The sequence below is a fragment of the Hippopotamus amphibius genome, chromosome 16, assembly GCF_030028045.1.
Source record: "Hippopotamus amphibius kiboko isolate mHipAmp2 chromosome 16, mHipAmp2.hap2, whole genome shotgun sequence".
In the NCBI taxonomy this organism is placed as follows: domain Eukaryota; kingdom Metazoa; phylum Chordata; class Mammalia; order Artiodactyla; family Hippopotamidae; genus Hippopotamus; species Hippopotamus amphibius.
In genome coordinates this window covers 35575938-35594058 of record NC_080201.1, presented here as the reverse complement: position 1 = coordinate 35594058, position 18121 = coordinate 35575938, and the positions used below count along the sequence as shown (strand labels likewise).

Genomic DNA, 18121 nt, shown 5'->3' with positions numbered 1-18121 from the left:
CATGGACAGCTTGACAGTGACTTCACAATCACCCTCTGGACCTCCTACCCTTGAAGGCCACTGTCCTGGCTGTGGCCTAACACTGCCCTTTATGTTCACATCTAGAGGAAAATACCCTACCGTCTGAGTCATCCAGGCCAGCAACCAGAGGCAGAGGGTTCAACAAAGTGAGAGTGTGCCACCTTTCTACCCAAGGCACAGCCAAGGCTCCAAGATGACAGAGCAATCAGAGGACCTGAAGGATTCCCTGCCCACAGAGAGGAAGCATGTATGGAGGACGGTCGAGGAGAGGCGGATGTCAGACCTCACGCGGGTGTTGGAGTGGCTGGAGCGGAGGCAGGGTAAGAAAAAGCAAGCGCTCCAGGTGTGTACTGTTGAAGAAAACCTGCAAGGAAAGCTCATTCAAGATGATTGCAACATGATGTGATGGGGTGAGGGGAGGGTTTGAAGCACTGGGGTGAGCCAGTAGAAAAGCACTGGAGGACATGCGGGGAGGTTGCCAATGTGATCAGGCTGTCCTTATTGGCTAATTACCCCTCATAGTTAGGCTCCAGCCCTCCCACAGAGACTGGGAAGTGGGGGATGCTATCTTTCCTGGTGATTGCATTTTAAAGGGATGGCTCCCAGGCCCTGGAGAAAAATATTCCTGGGTTATAAAACTGGACAAGAGGCTGGGAGAAGATTTGCACCTCAAAGGGACAGAGAAGGAATTTACAAGTGTAAACTGCCTAAAGAAATTGTTCTAGGAAAAGGGAGATCAAGGTCCTAGAGTCAGGAAGAAACCTGTCTACTTTAGTCGTGGTGAAGGGACCTTAAAGCCATCTTGGTTAGTGTTCAAGAAGGGCTGAGGGGCAATAGCTTCTAGTGTCTTGATGATGGTAAAATGGGTCCTTCCAATGTCCCCAGACACTTCCATTCTCATAATGGTCCCAGGTCAAAGGGTATTCTCCACCTCCACTTATCCCCACTGGGACTCTTGCTAACATACCTCTTCCTTTCTATTCTGCATCAGTAGTGTAACTGCTTGTCTTAGTCCATTTGGGCTGCTACAATCAAATACCATAGACCAGGTGGCTTAGAAACAACAGAAATTTCTTTCTCACAGATCTAGAAGTTGGAAAGTCCCAGATCAAGTTGCCAGCAGATTTGGTGTCTGATGAAGGCCTGCTTCATGGTTCATAGATGGCTGCCTTCTTGCTATGTCCTGATAAAGAGGAAGAGACAGGAATGTTCTCTGGGGCCTCTTTTTTAAGACCCTAGTCCCATCTATGAAGACTCCATCCTCATGACATAACCACCTTCTGAAGGCCCCACCTCCCAACACCATCACATTTGGTGTTAGGATCTCAACGTAGGAATCTGGGGGGACAAAAACATTCAGTCTGTAGCACCACCTTTCCCTCTTTCTCCAGAAACTATGACAACCAATTTTGCCCCAGTTTCCCCCAAGGCTTCCCTCTGGGCCCATCATCTACAGAAAATCAAGCCATGTCCTTAGAAAGTGGTCTTCTCTGTGGAGAATGCCACCTGATCTTGACTCTCATGGCCCCCAGAGAAAAATGGGTGAAAATGGCATTACTAGGAACAATGATAACTTTTATTATGCATTTCACGTGTGCCGGAGCCTGTGCTTAGCGTTGCAATGAGTTGTCTGGTCAACTGCTCCCAGCAAGGCTGCAAGGTCGGCACCGTTCTTATCGCCAGCTGAAGGATAAGGAAGCTGAGATGAAGCAGAATAATTTGCTTGAGCTCACAGAGCTAGCGAGGGGCCGAGCCAGGGCTCAAACTCAGATTTATCCACTTTCCAAGCTCATGGGCTCTCAGGCCCACTCCCCATCACCACCTCCCCTTCCCCTGCTTCACCTAGTTCAGTGGCCCCTGCCTTTCAGCAGAGCTCCTGCTCTGGTTATGTGCTTACCTATCACTCATAGTCAGTGGAACTGGAGTGCCAGTTCCATCAGATACGCCTAAACACATCAGACCAACATTTTACTCTAAGGCGTTCATGATAACCCTGCCCGCCATATTGGGGCCTCTCAGAACTCAGTCACGGAAATCATGTTCACTTCTATGATGAATGTATTCGATCCCATCTCTTCATACTAAGATTATATTCTTTTAAATTTTTATTGAAGTATTGGATTTGCAATGTTGTGTTCATTTCAGGAGTACAGCAAAGTGAATTAGTTATACATATACATATAGCCACTCTTTTTTTTTAGACTCTTTCCCCATATAGGAGATTACAGAGTATTGAGTAGAGTTCTCTGTGCTATGTGGTAGATTCTTATTAGCTGTCTATTTCATATACAGTAGTGTGTATATGTCAATCTTCCAATTTATCCCTCCCCCTCTTTATCCCCTGGTAACCGTAAGTTTGTTTTCTACCTCTGTGACTCTACTTCTGTTTTATAAATAAGTTCATTTGTATGCTTTTCTTCAGATTCCACATATAAGTGATATCATATGATATTTGTCTCATAAGATTATATTGTAATAATGTTTTCACGGCTTTACCTTATATGTGGCTTTTATTGTGAATAATTTTGGACCCAGGGAGGGCACAAATTTAATTTGAAAATACAATTAAATCTTCAAGCATCATTGCCCCTGCCAGAAGCATTTGGATTTTGAAAACAGCTCCTGAGAGAGAGGGTGATCTTCTGCGGCAGGTCTCGGATGGCAGGTGGCGGTGGACCCTTTCGTGAAGATGGTTGGAGGGGGGCCATCTGCGGCCTCCTCCCCCTCCGCCTGGTGGTCCAGGCTTTTCCCTGCTTCAGCAAGATTATGGTTCTACCCAGAGGGCTATGCCCCTTGTGATTCATTGGGCATCAAAGAAGATCCTTGGAGTTCAAAGTCTCAACCACAGGGGCCACTGAATCCGTGCCTGCTGCAGTTTCTTTGGGTCTATGGTGTCACCACATCCATTCCACTCAGTTTCCTCCAAAAATAGGGGCTGGTAGCTACTCAGGTGACTCTTGAGGAGAGGCAGAGGGTTGAGAGGGAAAGGTGGGAGGTGGGCCACCCCCCAAGGAGCTGGCCTTCGTCTTTCTATAATCAACCTGCAGTGTCAGCCCTGGCCTCAGCTTGCACCCCTTCCCCTACTAAGCCAAACGAAACCCCAAAGTTGACTAGCACCGCCTCCTTAGATAGCCTCAAGCAGGACCTTGGACAGCCTCCTTCCACACACCCACACAGTGTTGCCAACGTTCATGGAGGTCTTAGCACTTTTGCACCGTGATTCATTTATTTCCCACCATAACCCTATGAAGTAGGTTCTACTGCCGTCTCCTGCCTCCGACAAGGAAACTAAGCCACAGAGAGAGCCACCCACCCCTTGCCCAAGGTTGCTCAGCCACTCAGCCATAAGAGCAGGATTGCCAGCCAGGCTGTCCAACCTGGAGACCAGTCTCAGCCATCACCCCACAACGCCAAGACCCCACGGCACGCCCCAAGAGGACACCCAGTCTAGTGTTTCCCCACGATGTTCCAGCATCCCACGCTCACCCTTAGAGATGGGCCTGGATGTGCCTCTGTGGGCTTCTCCCTCGATGGTCCCCGGCCCTCCCTAATGAAACTTACTCTTCTCCCAGGTGCTCCCAGTGCCTTGAGGGCCGAGCACACGTGCCTTGAATGGACTTGCATGTGCCTGGCCTGCCATTCCCACCAGGCAGACAGGAGCACCTGGGGAAATAGAAAGGCAGGAGGAATTGTGATGACAGCTCTGGGAGGACAAGATGGGGTGGGGGTGGGGCGAGGAGAGGAGGGGCTCTGGGCAGAGGGAGCACCCTGACTGGGCTTGAAGACTGGAGGTCGTAGCAGGGAAATGGCAGCTAGAGAGGCCACTTGAGGGCCAGAAGGACTTCCTAGCAGGCTGGGGAGTGGGACCCTCATGTGGAGAGTGAAAGGGAGCTAGTGATGGATTTTGAGGTGGAGAGGGACAGCCAGACCTGGGGCTGGAAGGTCAGCCTGGGGGTGGTGTGATATGGACACCAGGTGTGTCTGGAGGCTGAGGGGCCATGAGAGAGGGGACAGGAGCGCCAGAGTGGGTACTAAAGCTCAGTGGTGCCTTCCCCTCTGCGGGGTGCAGGGCTGGTCTTTGCCCACTGGGCCAGCCAAAGGGCTTTTCTCCCTGTTCTTTCAGAAGAACAAACCCAATCTGGTGACACTCTCTAGAGCACCCGTGAAGGAAGAAAAGAAAGCCAAAAACGTCCAGAAACAGCAGGGAGGGAGGCACCAGGTGGCATTCTCTGAGCAGGTGACACAGCCCCACCTACCCCAGCCCCGCCACCATCTCCCCATGGAGGAGGGGCACATGCTCTGTGCCTGCAAGGGGTTGGCTACTTTTTTTTATTTTAACTTAAGCCTCTAAAATTCATTGCTGCCCCAAACTAGCACCCACATGGGTCACCTGCCCCCTCCACCCATCCAGCTCCCACCCAACACTCTGCACACCCCAGTGGGAAGGCTTGCATCCCTGCAGAAGGGTTCATTCTTCCTGGGTACCATCTCCCTTCCCTAAACCACTCAGGAGTGCCATTGGAAAGAGGAGACCGCCAGCGAAGGCTGTGGTTTCCAGGGTCCCTCACACCCTCCCACTGAGCTACAGGGACAGAAGGAGCAGACACCAGTGTGCATCCCTGTCTCAGTGTCCCAGCACCCAGAGCTGGCCTCTCCTTGGGCCCCCTCGCCTGCCTTTCAGCAAGCCCTTGAACTCATTTATTTCGGGGATGAAGGAGGCCGAGCCAGATCCCATTCTCTAACCTGTAATGCCTCTCCAGCTCCCCTCCCAGGCCTCAGGGCAAAGCTCCAAGGATGGGGAAACCTCCACCCTGTACCAAAGGCTCTACAGAGTGGAAGCAGAGGGAAAGCGTCTCGGCAGCCTGACCGCAGGCAACTACCCCAAGGAAGTGCCCAGGAAATCTGGTAAGGGAAGCACCTTGGTCAGGATGCCAGAACTGTCCCCATAACTGCCCTCTTAACAGAGGGACCAAAAGCTCACAGCATCCTTAGGGTACCACCATCCACATCAACCCAGCCTCTGTGGATGCAGGAGCCCCACATGACTGTTTGGGGATCACAGCACAAGGGGATGTAACCTGGACAGGAGGTGAGTGGATGCTAAGGCTCAGCTGGCACCAAGGTGTTCTCTTCGGAGGAAGCCAGCGTAGTGTCTCCCCGGATCCTGAGGCCATTTCGATGACATCAACCTCATGTCCAAATGATCTAATTAGTTCAGATACTGTAACAATGTCAAGGTGCTACAGAAGCTCCCACACCTGCTGGCTTGACATCTGCCAGGTGGTGCTTGCACCCAAGAAGAGATGGGCTTGGGTTATGCCAGATACCTATTGCCAAGAGTGCCTGAGTTCAAATCCCAGTCCCACCAATAGGTAACAATTGTATATCAGAGTTGTGTAATCCCAAGCAAGCCACTCCATCTCTGGGGTCTAGTTTTCACATCTATAAAATGGAACAATAACATCACCTGCTTCACAGTATTGTTGTGGGTAGAGGCATGGAACACACTTAGCCTGATACAGATCAGGTTCTCAATAAATATTAGCAAATGGTTATTTCTAGGTAAACATTTTGCTAACATTCTCAGGTGGACTGTGTTGGAAAAACAGTTGACTTTATTCTACCTGGCCTCTTGGGATGGACGTGTATGGTAAAAAAGAAATCTGGAAGGGATTCCAGTTAGCCCAAAGGAAGATGGGTAAGAGCCTTCTAGTAGGGGCTGCTAGTTCTCCTGTACAAACTGCCCCCATTGTGCCCAAGAGAAAGTTCTTTTTTCTTTTTCATTGAAAAAGCCATTGTAACCAAACTGTGCTTACTTGCCTGTCAGAATTAAATATGATTGGCTCTAAATGCAGTGCAGGATCCTGGACTGAACCTAGAATAGCTCTTCAGTGGAAAAGCTGGTGGAATCCAAAAAAGCTCTTTAAGTTGCCCATGTTAATTTCTTGTTCCCTGTTTATATAAGATGTGAACGTTAGGGGAAACTGAGTGAAGGTATATAGGAACTCTCTGTACCATCTTTGCAACTCTTCTGTAAATCTAAAAATACTCCAAAATAAAAAGCCTATTTAAAAAGTAGAAAGAGATTGACTTATGCCCTATGGGAAGCCCCATCCCTTCCCCAAGTGTCCTGTCACTTTCCGTGTTCTGGTCCTGCTGGGACCCTGAGCATCTGTAGACCTCACTTCCAGTGGCTGTTTCCTTTTCCCTGCTCTCTGCTGACCCAGACACAGAACACATTTCCTTCACTTCTCCCGAAACCTCTCACGTGAAGTCTTGTATGTAAGCAGACGTTACTGAAAGTTTGGGGCAACAAAGGGAAATAATGACATCACAGACTTACACAGCAAACATATTAGAAGTCGATTATGATACCCTCTTGATCTTCAAAGTGCTTTGTCGCCTGCCATCGGGAGATTTTCCCGGCTACATTCCCTATAGGGGTGGCCTCCAGATGTCTTGCTCAACCCCAAGACTAGGACTAGAGTCAGACAAGCCAGGCACCCAAGGCACCAGATTTAAGGAGGTGGTCTCTCTCAGGGGCCAACCCTGCACTTGCATGAGCCTGAGAGCAAGCACCTCCTTAAATTTTGTCCCCTGGGTACCTCATTTGTCTCACTCTAGTCCTGGTTCTGCCCAGCTCTTCCGCTTCTTCTCTCTTTCCTCTCCCCACTGCTCCATCCTCTGCCTTCCCAGTCCCACATATTCCCATTGGCTTCTTATCTCAAGGAATCACTTTGTTTTCTTTGTTTGACTGCCTCATCCCACACTCACTCTAGTCTATCAAGATATTTTCCTAAACAAAGGCTGTTCCTTCCTTAAGAAAAACTCTCATGCAAGTTGATTAATTTTTTTCATCTTACTGTACAAGGATGCCAGCTGGGCAGGCTGACTCACCAGCTATTTGGTCCTCTGCAGTCCCCCCTGTTCGCAACAAAACCACCCTGTTGGAAAGTATTTGTCCCTCTCCTGATGTAACACAACCAATGGCCACTGGGGGTCAGCAGATGTTCATGCAGCCCAAGTGCAGCAGGTGTTCAGAGGCATCCAGGAACCACCTGGGCATCCAGGTGTGGCACCCAGGACTGAGTCAGGGCTGAACCTGGGTGCAGCAAGGGGAACTTGCTATGAAGGCAGTCAGGAGGCCTAAAGTGAGTGAGCAGGATCTGGTTTGGGAGTCAAAGCGGCCTCTAGGAAGGGCATAGAGGCAGCTAAGGGCTAAGGCAGGAGTCTAAGAGGGGATAAGTGTGCATCAAGGAAAAGTATTCTAGACCAAAATATCTGTTTCTAACCTCTCCCAGCCCCACTGCACCCAAATCATTAGCATCTTTTTAGAACCAGATCCCCTGTGTGTCCCAAGTCCCCTCTCTGAAGTGTAAGCCCTTTCCACTCTCCATGTCACGGTTCTGTGTGACCTGGTGGGAGTGACCATCAAACACTCCCGACCACCTCCAGGACTGGAGTGTGACAACTCTGTGCAGACACGACTCCTGCTCCTCCATGTTCAGTGCCGTGATGGCCATAAAATCAGAGTCTGCCAAACGCTGTGAGTGTTCTGAATGAATGGCTTTAACTGTCCCTGGCTCCGGAACACCAAAGCTAATAGAAACAACAGTGACAACCCCCAGTTGGAACACTGCTGCTTTTCAGAGCAGACTGTTTTGCCTTTGTCACCTCACCTCATTTTCACAAAAACTCCCATTCACTTCCCTTAAACTGCTGAAATGCCACCCCTGTCCCTCCACTGATTACCATTTGCCACATCCAGGATGCAAAAGCCTGCTGCCACTCCCTTTCCTCAATTGCCTCTCCTCACTTGAAGTCCCTGAGGACACTCTCTTCTACTTTCTTTCCTTTCACTACCCTCTCTTGGTTCTCTCTGAGGGCTCACCTATAAATGTTGACTCCTCGTCCTTCTCTCAGTACCACCTCTAGGTCAGCCCAGCCCAGCCCAGACCCAAGGCAGCAACAGATCCATATGGCTAAGCTGAAGCTGCAGTCTTGGGTCACCCCACTTCTGTGAACCTAGGGTGCAAAATGCTCCCATTTGGTGGGCTTCTTTCCCCTGCTTCATCTGATTTCCATAGGCTTCTCTGGTCTACACATAATTTCCACTTAAATTTCTTAACCTCATATATTTCTAACCTGCTAGTAACCAACCTTCCTTTCTTTCCCCTCTCCCATACCTAAATTTCCCCTCTGACTTCCCCTCTGATCAGTACTGCCATTCTCATCCCATTAAACACATTTCCTGGCTGATTCTATCCAAATGCATGGCTTTAACCACTGTCTAGTGAATTCCAAATTCTAATCTCCGGACAGCCTTCTCTCCTGAGCTCCATCTACAGGCCCAGCTCCCAATGTTAGCTTGGATGTCCCTCAGGTTCCACAAACCCATGCCTCTCCTTCATAGTAGCCATCACAGGGGCTAGCCCTGGCCCAACACTGTGGCCCGAGTCAAAAGTTGCCTCCCTCCACCACTCTTTATGTCCTGTTCCTGGGTCCTAGATATTGTACCTCCTTCATAGCTTTCATCTCTTTCACTTCCTCTCCACTTTAACTACTATTATTTAGTTTAACCCCTACCTTCTTCCACCCTAAGAACCTCCAACAGCTTCCCTCCTCTATGGCGACCAAGTTGGCCTTACTAATTTCTTTGGGTCTTTATATTTAAAGTGAGTTTCTTATAGGCAGTAGATGATTAGGCCTTGCATAATTTCAATCCAGGCTGACAATTTCAATCTTCCCATTGTGATATTTAGACCATTTACATGGAATGCAATCATTGATATAGTTGAGATTATATCTACCACGTTAGTATTTGTTTCTAATTTGTTCCATCTGATCTTTGCCCCCCCTTCCTCTTTTTCTGCCTTCTTTAGGGTTGAGTATTATTTGAGATTCCAATTTATCTCCTTTGTTGGCTTATGAACTATAACTCTTTGTTGTGTTATCTTAGTAGTTGCTTTAGGGTTGACAGGATTCATCTTTGACTTATCACAGCCACCTTCACCTTGTAATCTGTGCCACTCATGTAGAACATAAGGAACTTACAAGAGCATACTTCCATTTCTCCTCTGCCCTCAGGCTATTATTGTCGTTCGTTGTATTTCTCTGTAAGTTATTGTAAATCCCACAATACATTGTTATTACTCTTGCTTTAAGCAAGTGTCTTTCAGAGAGTCTTTAATGTTTACCCATAGTTAACATTCCCAGTGCTCTTCATTTCTTTACCTAGGTCCAAACTTCTGCCTGGGGTCATTTCCTTCTGCTCAAAACTCTTCCTTCAACAATTCTTATGATGTGGGCTTGTTGATGACAAATTCTTTTAGTTTTTATATATCCGAAAGTGTCTTTATTTCACTTTTGTTCCTGAAAGATACTTTTGCTGAGTATAGAATTCTAGACTGACAAGCTGCTTTATTTAAATACTTTAAAGATGTGCTCTGCTTTCTAGCTTTCATTGTCACCCATGAGAAGTTGGCTGTCATCTTTATTTATGTGTCCCTGTAATGTATCTTTTTCTCTGGCTTCTTTGGAGGCTTTCAAGCATTTTGATTATGATATATGCCTTGATGTTGTTTGCTTATGTTTCTTGTGTTTGTGTTTGGGGGTTGTTGAGATTCTTGGTTTATAGTTTCCATCAGATTTGGAAAATTCGGGACAATTATTTCTTCAAATATATTTTCAGTCCTCCACTCTCCTTCTCTCCTTCAGGCTCCACAATTACACATATTTGAAGTTTCATAACTCAGTAGGTTTTTTGCCCCCAGGCTTTTCTCTTTGTGTTTCATTTCATGTAGTATCTGTTGTTATGTCTTGAAATTCACTAATGTTTCCTTCTGCAATACCTAATCTGCTGTTAATGATATCCAATGTATTTTTCATATTAGACATTGTAGTCTTCATTTCTAGAACTTCAATTTGGGTCATTTTTAATGTTCTGCGTCTCTCTTTAGCATGCTCAAGCTTTGTTGAACATACAGAGTTATATAGTTATAATAGCTGTTTTAGTGGTCTTGTCTACCAATTCTAGCTCCTGCACATCCTGGTTAGCATGTCCAGTTCCTCTCCTGCATGTCCTGATTAGCACTCAGCTTAGAGAAACCTGTGCAGATCTCTGCAGCCATTTCTCCTGTTGCTCTGCTCTGTAGATTCTAGCTGCCTTGGCCAATCTAAACTGTCTATTCTCTCTCCCCAACTCAGGGAGAGACTCCTGCTCTGAGTTGGGACTGCTAGACTCCTGTCTAGGTTCTCTCTCCCTGTGCTGCAACCTAGAAGCATCTTCCAGCCATCAGCTGGGGCTCTTCTGTTTTCCTTTTCTTAAGGATCACTGCACTGTATTGCCAATGTCTGAAAAATGCTGTTTCATGTATCAGGCCTCAGTTTTTAATTGCTTAAAATGGAAGGATAAATCCAGTCCCTGTTACTCCATCTTAGCTGAAAGCAAATGTCTCAGATTGGCCTTTCCAAAATGCAAACCTAACTGAGTGCAATGACAAGTCATTGAAAATTGTAGGAAAGAATCTACCAAGTTGGATTTGAATTTTTAAAAGGTGACTGTGGCTAAGGACCACTAAAGTATTCTGGGAAAGCATTTGGAACACATTTCCAAAGTAAATCGTGACAAAATCTGAGCATATACACTAAGAAAATGGAATTCATTTGGCTTTCTCTCCTTGCCCACCTATGCTCAGGACATTCTGTCAATGCCAAGCAGAGGCACATTCCTAATGCAGAGGGTTGGAGGACAATAACCCCCTCCCCCACCCCCATCTCCATGAGTACAGAGTCAGCCCCTAGAATCCCAAACACAGCTCAGCATAAATCTAACTTATTTGCTCAGCCCTGGACTCAGGAACATGGGACATTTTGTCCAAGACAGTACCCAGGACAGGCTCCCAGAAAAAGGCATTGACAACCCAGGTTCACATTTTCCTGCATCCACCCCTAGTTGTCTGTGGCATCTTGGGCACATGACTTAATCTCTCTGATCCTCCACTTTCCCATTTGTTCAATGGACGTGATATGGTTGTTAGACTGCACTGCCCCCCTCCCTGGAAAGCCTTTAGATCGCTGCCTGGCACATAAGTTATGCAGCAAATGTTAACTAATGTGTAAAATTATCATTACCTTTTCTATTACTACTCTTCTTTCCTACTTGAGACCTACCTTGACCCCGAAGAGGATCAGATGTCTCAGGAAAAGCTGTGGCCTCTTCTCCAAGGGATTTTCATTTGTGTCAATGAAGATGTGTAGCTCATGGTTCTCCTAGAACATAGTGCCAGTTTCCACCATGCACAAACAGACTGGTAATGCCACCTGACCCTATCACTCTAGTAGGGACCAGCTGTCAGTGTAGAGAGCCGTACTGAATATAAAGATCCCAATTCAGCCACTGACTCATTATGAGAACTTGGGCAAGTCACAGCCTCTCTCCAAGTCCCTGTCCCTCCATTTACGTAATTGTAGAAAGTCTAGACTCCCTCGGACATATCCTGGTAAAATTTCTGAATTTTATTCATGAAATCTTACAAGCTTACAGGAACACTTTAATCACAATGGAAAAAGAGTCAGATTAACATCAATCTAGACGTGAAATGACACGTATAGACTACTGAGAGTAAAAACTCACAATTCATAATCCTATCCTCAGCCCGAATATAAATTGCTGTCGGGGTGAATGAATGATATTTGCAAATTCAGAAATATTTAGGGACTTCTCAGCCATTTACCCATTCATTTATAGAAAATGCTCTAGAAGAGAGCAGAGGCACCAAATTAGGAAATAATTGGTTTAAAAATCAAAATCTAGATGCACACTTAAAATCATGTGATATAGAAAGAATGACAAAAAGACAGGCAAAGAGATAACAGAAATGGAAACAAATGAGATGGATTTACGTCTAAGAGAAAAAACAGGGTAAAAGAGGAATGTTTTAAAATTTTAAAGAGATTAAATAATAACCATAAACCTACACACACCAAAAAAATTATAGTTAAATAGACAAACTTTTAGAAATGCAAAGAGAATCTGACAAAAATAAAACTATAGTAAGAAATTGCAATATACCTCTTTCAGAACCCAATAGACAGATCAAATAGACAATTATAGGAAGTGCCTAGAAGAATCTAACAATGCAATGAACAAACCATAACTTTATATTTGAATAGAGAACACACATTTTTATATGACCAAAGAATATTTACAAACATCATCTGCATATTCATCAAAAGAAAACATTAACATTCAAAATAGTAAAGATTTTAGGGCCACCTATAGCACCTAAAGCAATAATTAGAAATAAAATTAAAAGATAATCTCAACATAAATTAAGAACACGCTCCTAAAATACTGTTATTTCAAAGAAAAAAATTAATGTAAATAAGCCTGTTTCATACCAAAATCCACGGAGTAAAGGCAAAATCTATGTCCAGAGTAAAATTTACAGCAAAAACTAAAAATAATTTTATTGTCTTTATAAAACAAATAATTTAACAATTTTATTAATTTAATGACATAGAGGAAATAATTAATATGAAAAAGAGAGAATTAATCATTGAATATCTGCTAAGACTAATAAAATACAAGATTTAAAGTAGTTAAAAGGATAAATGCAAAGCTAGCCTTATAAAAACCAAGCGACAAATAGTTATCGTGAGCTTTGTCAAAAGAAGAGTCAAAAATATATAAGATTTTACATGAGAAAGGATGCATAAGCAAAGATAAGAAATACATTAAATGAATTAGAATACTATATGCACCTCTACACAGTGCATTTGAAAACCCAGCAGAGATGAATAATTTCCTATCATACCATGAACTCTCAAAATAGGCATAATAAAGAGTAGAAAAGTTGAACAGAGCAATTTCTGAGGTAAAAATTGAAAGATGGTAGGTAGACACTTTTCTGCTAAAAAAGGCACCAGGACAAATGGTTTCTCACCAAGTTCTATCTAACATTTAAAAAGCAAATATTCCCAATGTTACTTCAACTATTGCAGGCCACATAAAATATAGACATTTCTGCATTAATTTGACAAGACATCATAACCTTAAAAGTAAAACATTAGGCAAAAAATTAGGCCAATCTCCCAATAATATTGCTGCAAAGTGATTTAAGAAATTTTAGCAGATAGACAATGCATGAAAATATAGCGAATATATCCATGTATGAAATGAATAATAAAGTGTGACCCAGTGGGATTTAGTATGGCAGGTTATGAATGGTTAGGTTATCAATATCAGGATATCTTATAACATAATTTATTACATCAATAAATTAAAGGGAAACCGTATGATCATATCAGTAGATGATAGAAAAGCAATAAATAGAATCAAGCAATTATTACTAATAAAAACTATGTAAACTGAGTAAAGCTGCTAATTATTGTAAAACATACTCCAAAAATAGTGGCAAATATCATTGTAAATGATGAAATGCTGAATCGCTTCAATTAAAATCAGGAACAAAATGAGGCATGACTGCTCTCAACATTATTGACATTGTTTGGGGGAGTCTGTCAAATGCAACATGTCAAGAAGAGTACATAATTTTTATAAATTTTAGGAGGAATATATTTTCATTTTTCTCCTGATATTGCCTTTCTGCAAAACTCAAGAAATTCCAGTCAAAAAAATAATAAAATCTGGTATGGTTGTTGGTGTACTAGAAAAAACATTTTAAACAGTAGTCTTTTCTCTGTACTAGTCACACCAGTTAGAAATAGAAATCGGAAGAAAATATTCCATTCACACAGGTAAAAATCTGTAAAATACAGAGGAGTATATTTTACAACAAAATAATTAAGGTCTCCAGGTTCCAGTCCCAACAGTATTTCACTCAGCACAAACCCCATATTTGGGTAACATCAGACCCTCACTATTTCATTTCATATGTGTGCCTTTCTGCATGCTGTTCCTCCTGCCTGCCTATGCTGTTCCCTCCTGCCCACCATGCTGTTCCCTCCTGCCCACCATGCTGTTCCCTCCTGCCCACCATGCTGTTCCCTCCTGCCTGCCAATGCTGTTCCCTCCTGCCCACCATGCTGTTCCCTCCTGCCCACCATGCTGTTCCCTCCTGCCCACCATGCTGTTCCTCCTGCCCACCCTTGCTGCTCCTCCTGCCTACTCATGCTGTTCCTCCTGCCTGCCTATGCTGTTCCCTCCTGCCCACATGCTGTTCCCTCCCGCCCACCCATGCTGTTCCTCCTGCCTGCACACACTCTTCTTCCTACCTACTTGTGTTGTTCCTCCTGCCTGTGATACTTTATTCCCTTTTTCATCTGATGAACTATGCGTCCTTTAAAAAAAACAGCTCAAAGATGATCTCCTCTGATACTTTCCCCTAACCCCCCTTTAGGCTAAAGTTTACTTTAGGTGAATTTTCTCTGGGGAAGGAGAGAAGATTGAGAGAGGGAAATGAATGAAAGGAGAGAAAGGGAGTGAGTTGAGGAGACGAGGAGAAAGGAGGGAGAAAATGATGAATAGGGATTAAACAAATGCTAAGAAGGAGAACCTGCCAACGCCTTGAAAAGACCTCATATCTCAGTAAAGTTTGAAGTCCCTGCTGCCTTCCTAGCCTCATTCCCTTCCTGTCCACCCGACCACTTACCCCTACCAGGACCTAACCCCCTGGTAACATCTGTCCAATTTCAGGCTTAGACATCAAGGATGCAATTGTCCAAGAGTCCACTCAGCGTTCAACACCATACCGTCGACAAAGCATCATAGAACCCATGTTACAGGACACTATCTTTGTCCCACGGAGGTCGACCCTCTTGAAAGAATGGGTGGGCAAGATGCCCGATGCCTCCTACGAGCGTAAGCTGAAGAGCCTCATGGAGAAGGGCACTGAGCCCAAGATGGAGATGGTGAGGATGCTGAAGCCAGAGGAGGTGCTGAGCTGCCGGTGAGCAGCCCTGCTCGGGTGGGGCTGGGTGCGTTCTGCAAGACCAGGCCTTGCTCACCACTGTCTGTGGTTCAGACACCTGGGCTGAGCCCAGGGCAAGGGAGGGTGGCTGTGGCATGTCCGGGTTCTGTCTTTGAGTCCCAAGGGGCTGCTCCAGGGCTGAAGCTGTTGGGTTTCTGAGCAGCCTCACTCGCTAGTGGACCATCTCCTGAATGGACACGACATTTAGGTGCTGCCATTGTGATGCCACCCCTTTGGACATATACACACCCTTTCCAAAATTTCTATATGTTTCACGAAAGAAGCCATGAATATCATTCACAAAGAAAAGAATGAATTGTTCGTGGCCTTGTTTTAACAGGGAACTCCCCTGAGATCATTTATGCTATGGTGTCGAATTGCTGATGACAGTAGCTGCCATTCCCAGGGGCTACCTGCTGTATGTTTGTGGTTTTAAACTCCAAAAGGACCATGAACAAAGTATGAAACCATTTGGAATTTACTGCTCTTGTCAAGGGGTCTCGCTTCTTGCTTGTTCTTTGTCTTACTTATCAAGACCCACTGGTTTTCAGCAACACCAGCTTGGTTTCTGCCCTCAAATCCAAGCATCCCTCCCTAGTCCAATATGATTCTTTACTGTAAAGATGCAACTGACAAAGTTCAGAAACTTCAGTAGAAGAGGAAATAGGACAACAGGATAAGGTAGTCATCCTTGTAGAGTTCACAGCAGCAAACTCAGCTGTAAGTTTCAGATGACCTCAGGTGTCTGGCATCCAAGGACCCCAACACAGAGTCACGTTCTGCTGGCTGACTGGCTGGGGGAGGATGGGTTGAATGGCGAACTGGCTGAAAGATGGGCAGGTAGCCCCCTTGACTAGAGAGGGCTTCTTCTGGCTCTTGCTACTTCCACAGCTGGATGACTTTGGCTATGGATTTCAGACTGATAAAGTGGTTTTAATCGACTCTGGCCAAAGACAGCCTACCTGTGCTCCATGGTGGGGAGAAAAGAGACTTGGACAGGGTAGGAGGAAAGAATATTTGGAGAGATGGCAATTAAGAAGCCATTAGGAAAACATCCAAGAAGAGGATGAAATTGTCCTTTGTGATCTTAGTGCGCACCCACAGGTGGATATGTGAGGTCCCCCTGGGGCTGGGCTGGTCAGGGAGGGATGGGGCGGACTGTGGCTGGAGCTGTCGGGGAAAGGTAGTACAGGTATGGGGACTGGTGGGTGGGGTCTGAACTGGTTGTAAGAACAGGGACGCTCTGGATAGATCTTGAAAGAGAAGGCAAGCTCCCTGGCGGCCTCCTGGTTAGGATTCCAGGCTTTCACTGCCGAGGACCGGGGTTCAATCCCTGGTCAGGGAACTAAGATAGTGCAGGCCACAGGTATGGCCAAAAAAGCAGGTGGGGGAAGAGAAGGGAGACCAATCACAATGGGTTCTGTCAATATGCAACTCCTCCCCCACCATCTATAGCAAAGTAACCAACCAGAAGGCAGCCTGAATCCGCAGCCTCCCTCCTTACACTAAAGCTGGGAGCAAGGTCAAAGTTGATGGTGGAATAAGAGATAGGATGGCAGAGATACTCTCTAAACCACATCGATGGAATCAGTCCTATTCTTTAGTATAAGTCAGCACAGTGGGGCTTTAGTTAATATTTTAAATCAATGTTTTATTTTTAATTTTAATTGAAAATTTAATTGTTTGAACACTCTTAAAAAATACTCACCTCTATTCCTACAACTTTCTCAGCCTTTATTTCCACTGTCCTGTATTTCCCCCAGCCCTTGGCCTCACTCAGATTACACACACATGGCAGCGATGAGAGAAAACACCTAACGATTTGCATCTTGGTTTTTTTCTCCCCATTTGGCATAACATCACAGCCATATTGCACCTTTTCCTTCCTATGACATTTTAACGCTAGCAGAAGAGTCCTTGACAAAATGGAGATTCCAATATTTGTTTGGCCATTCCTCTGCTGATGGAATTTCCTGTTTTCCTATGGTTGATAACCCCCAAATAAACACTTCTGTTTATATAGCTTTTGTTTCCACGGACTTCTCTTCTTGGGATAAGTTGAGGACCTGAGTGGAGTTACTGAGTCAAAAATAATGAACCTGGTTTGGGTGGGCGGGGGTGCCTGGCATATATGTTGCCAAATTGATTTCCGGAAGAGTTATACCAATAAAAACTCCCCCCAAGTCTGTGGGGTGTCCCAGTCTTTTATGAGACCTCTGTCAGCTCCAGAAATGTCTAGAGGGCTAGTGCTTTACAGAGGTCCCACACTGACGCTGCTCAAGTCTAAGCTCTTTTCAGTAAAGTTTGCAGCCACCGTGACTCCACCCTCAACTGACCTCTTTGGCCTTGTCTCGCACAGATACCTGAGGCTGTCCAAGAACAACATTCGAACCTTGCTCAAGCTGTGCAAGGATGCAGGAATGAACGTGGACATCCACCCCCACATGGTCGAAGAAGAGATAGATGCTAAAAAGGTGTTCAACCGAAACGTCAGTGTAGCCCTCTAAATAGCTCCTCTCCCTGGCCACCTCGAGCCCTCTCTGCTGTTGGACCCTCGGCCACTAGATGCCACCCTCTGGCACACCACACTTGGCTCTTCAGACTTGGGGCATCCCCCTTAGACAGTGGCAATCAGGAAACAAGGGTAGACTGCTTGCATCATCGTGCTGACGTAGTTTTATCCTTGCATCTAAGTCAGAACCAACTCAGGAGAACATACGGGTTTTCTCCCCACCCCGCTGAAGAACACTCCTTGGAAAAGCCTTCTTAGAAAGGAAGTCTTAGAGGAAGTGAGAAATGGGAGCCCAGAGTCTCCAGAGGGATTTCAGGAGGCACAAAGTGTTAGGGGCTGTTGGGGACACACACAACCCAGGTCTTGCCCTACCATCTCCACCACCTCCCATTGGGGACGTGGCTCTGTGGGGAGCTGGCCTTCTTGCGTGTACGGTGGGGAGCTGATTGGGAAAGCAGGAGGGGGAGGACTCTGTCAACTCAGGTAAACGAGGATTACTTAAAGAAGCCACAGAGGGCAAGGCACTGACTCAGAGTCACACAGGCGAGAAGTGGCAGGGCTAGGACGAGAAGAGTGTCCTCACCTTAGTCTCCTGCTCTTGCCTGATGGAGCCTTTGCCAAATCCTGCAGGATGGTTCAGAGATGCTACCTTCCT

General features: G+C 45.5%; 1 protein-coding gene across 1 annotated transcript; it reads left to right on the top strand.

The window, feature by feature from the left end:
* Nucleotides 1-214: 214 nt before the first annotated feature.
* On the top strand, nucleotides 215-17461 carry C16H16orf78 (chromosome 16 C16orf78 homolog). The gene is made up of 5 exons (XM_057710812.1): nucleotides 215-364; nucleotides 4145-4258; nucleotides 4794-4926; nucleotides 14681-14933; nucleotides 17314-17461. Exons 1-5 carry the CDS (start codon nucleotides 215-217, stop codon nucleotides 17459-17461), a joined length of 798 nt encoding a protein of 265 aa, XP_057566795.1.
* Nucleotides 17462-18121: the final 660 nt, after the last annotated feature.

Coding starts and splice junctions, on each gene's coding strand:
- C16H16orf78 (XM_057710812.1), top strand. CDS start 215: ATGACAGAGCAATCAGAGGACCTGAAGGATTCCCTGCCCACAGAGAGG. Junction 4,927..14,680: donor GGAAGTGCCCAGGAAATCTG/GTAAGGGAAGCA, acceptor GTCCAATTTCAG/GCTTAGACATCAAGGATGCA. Junction 14,934..17,313: donor GAGGAGGTGCTGAGCTGCCG/GTGAGCAGCCCT, acceptor TGTCTCGCACAG/ATACCTGAGGCTGTCCAAGA.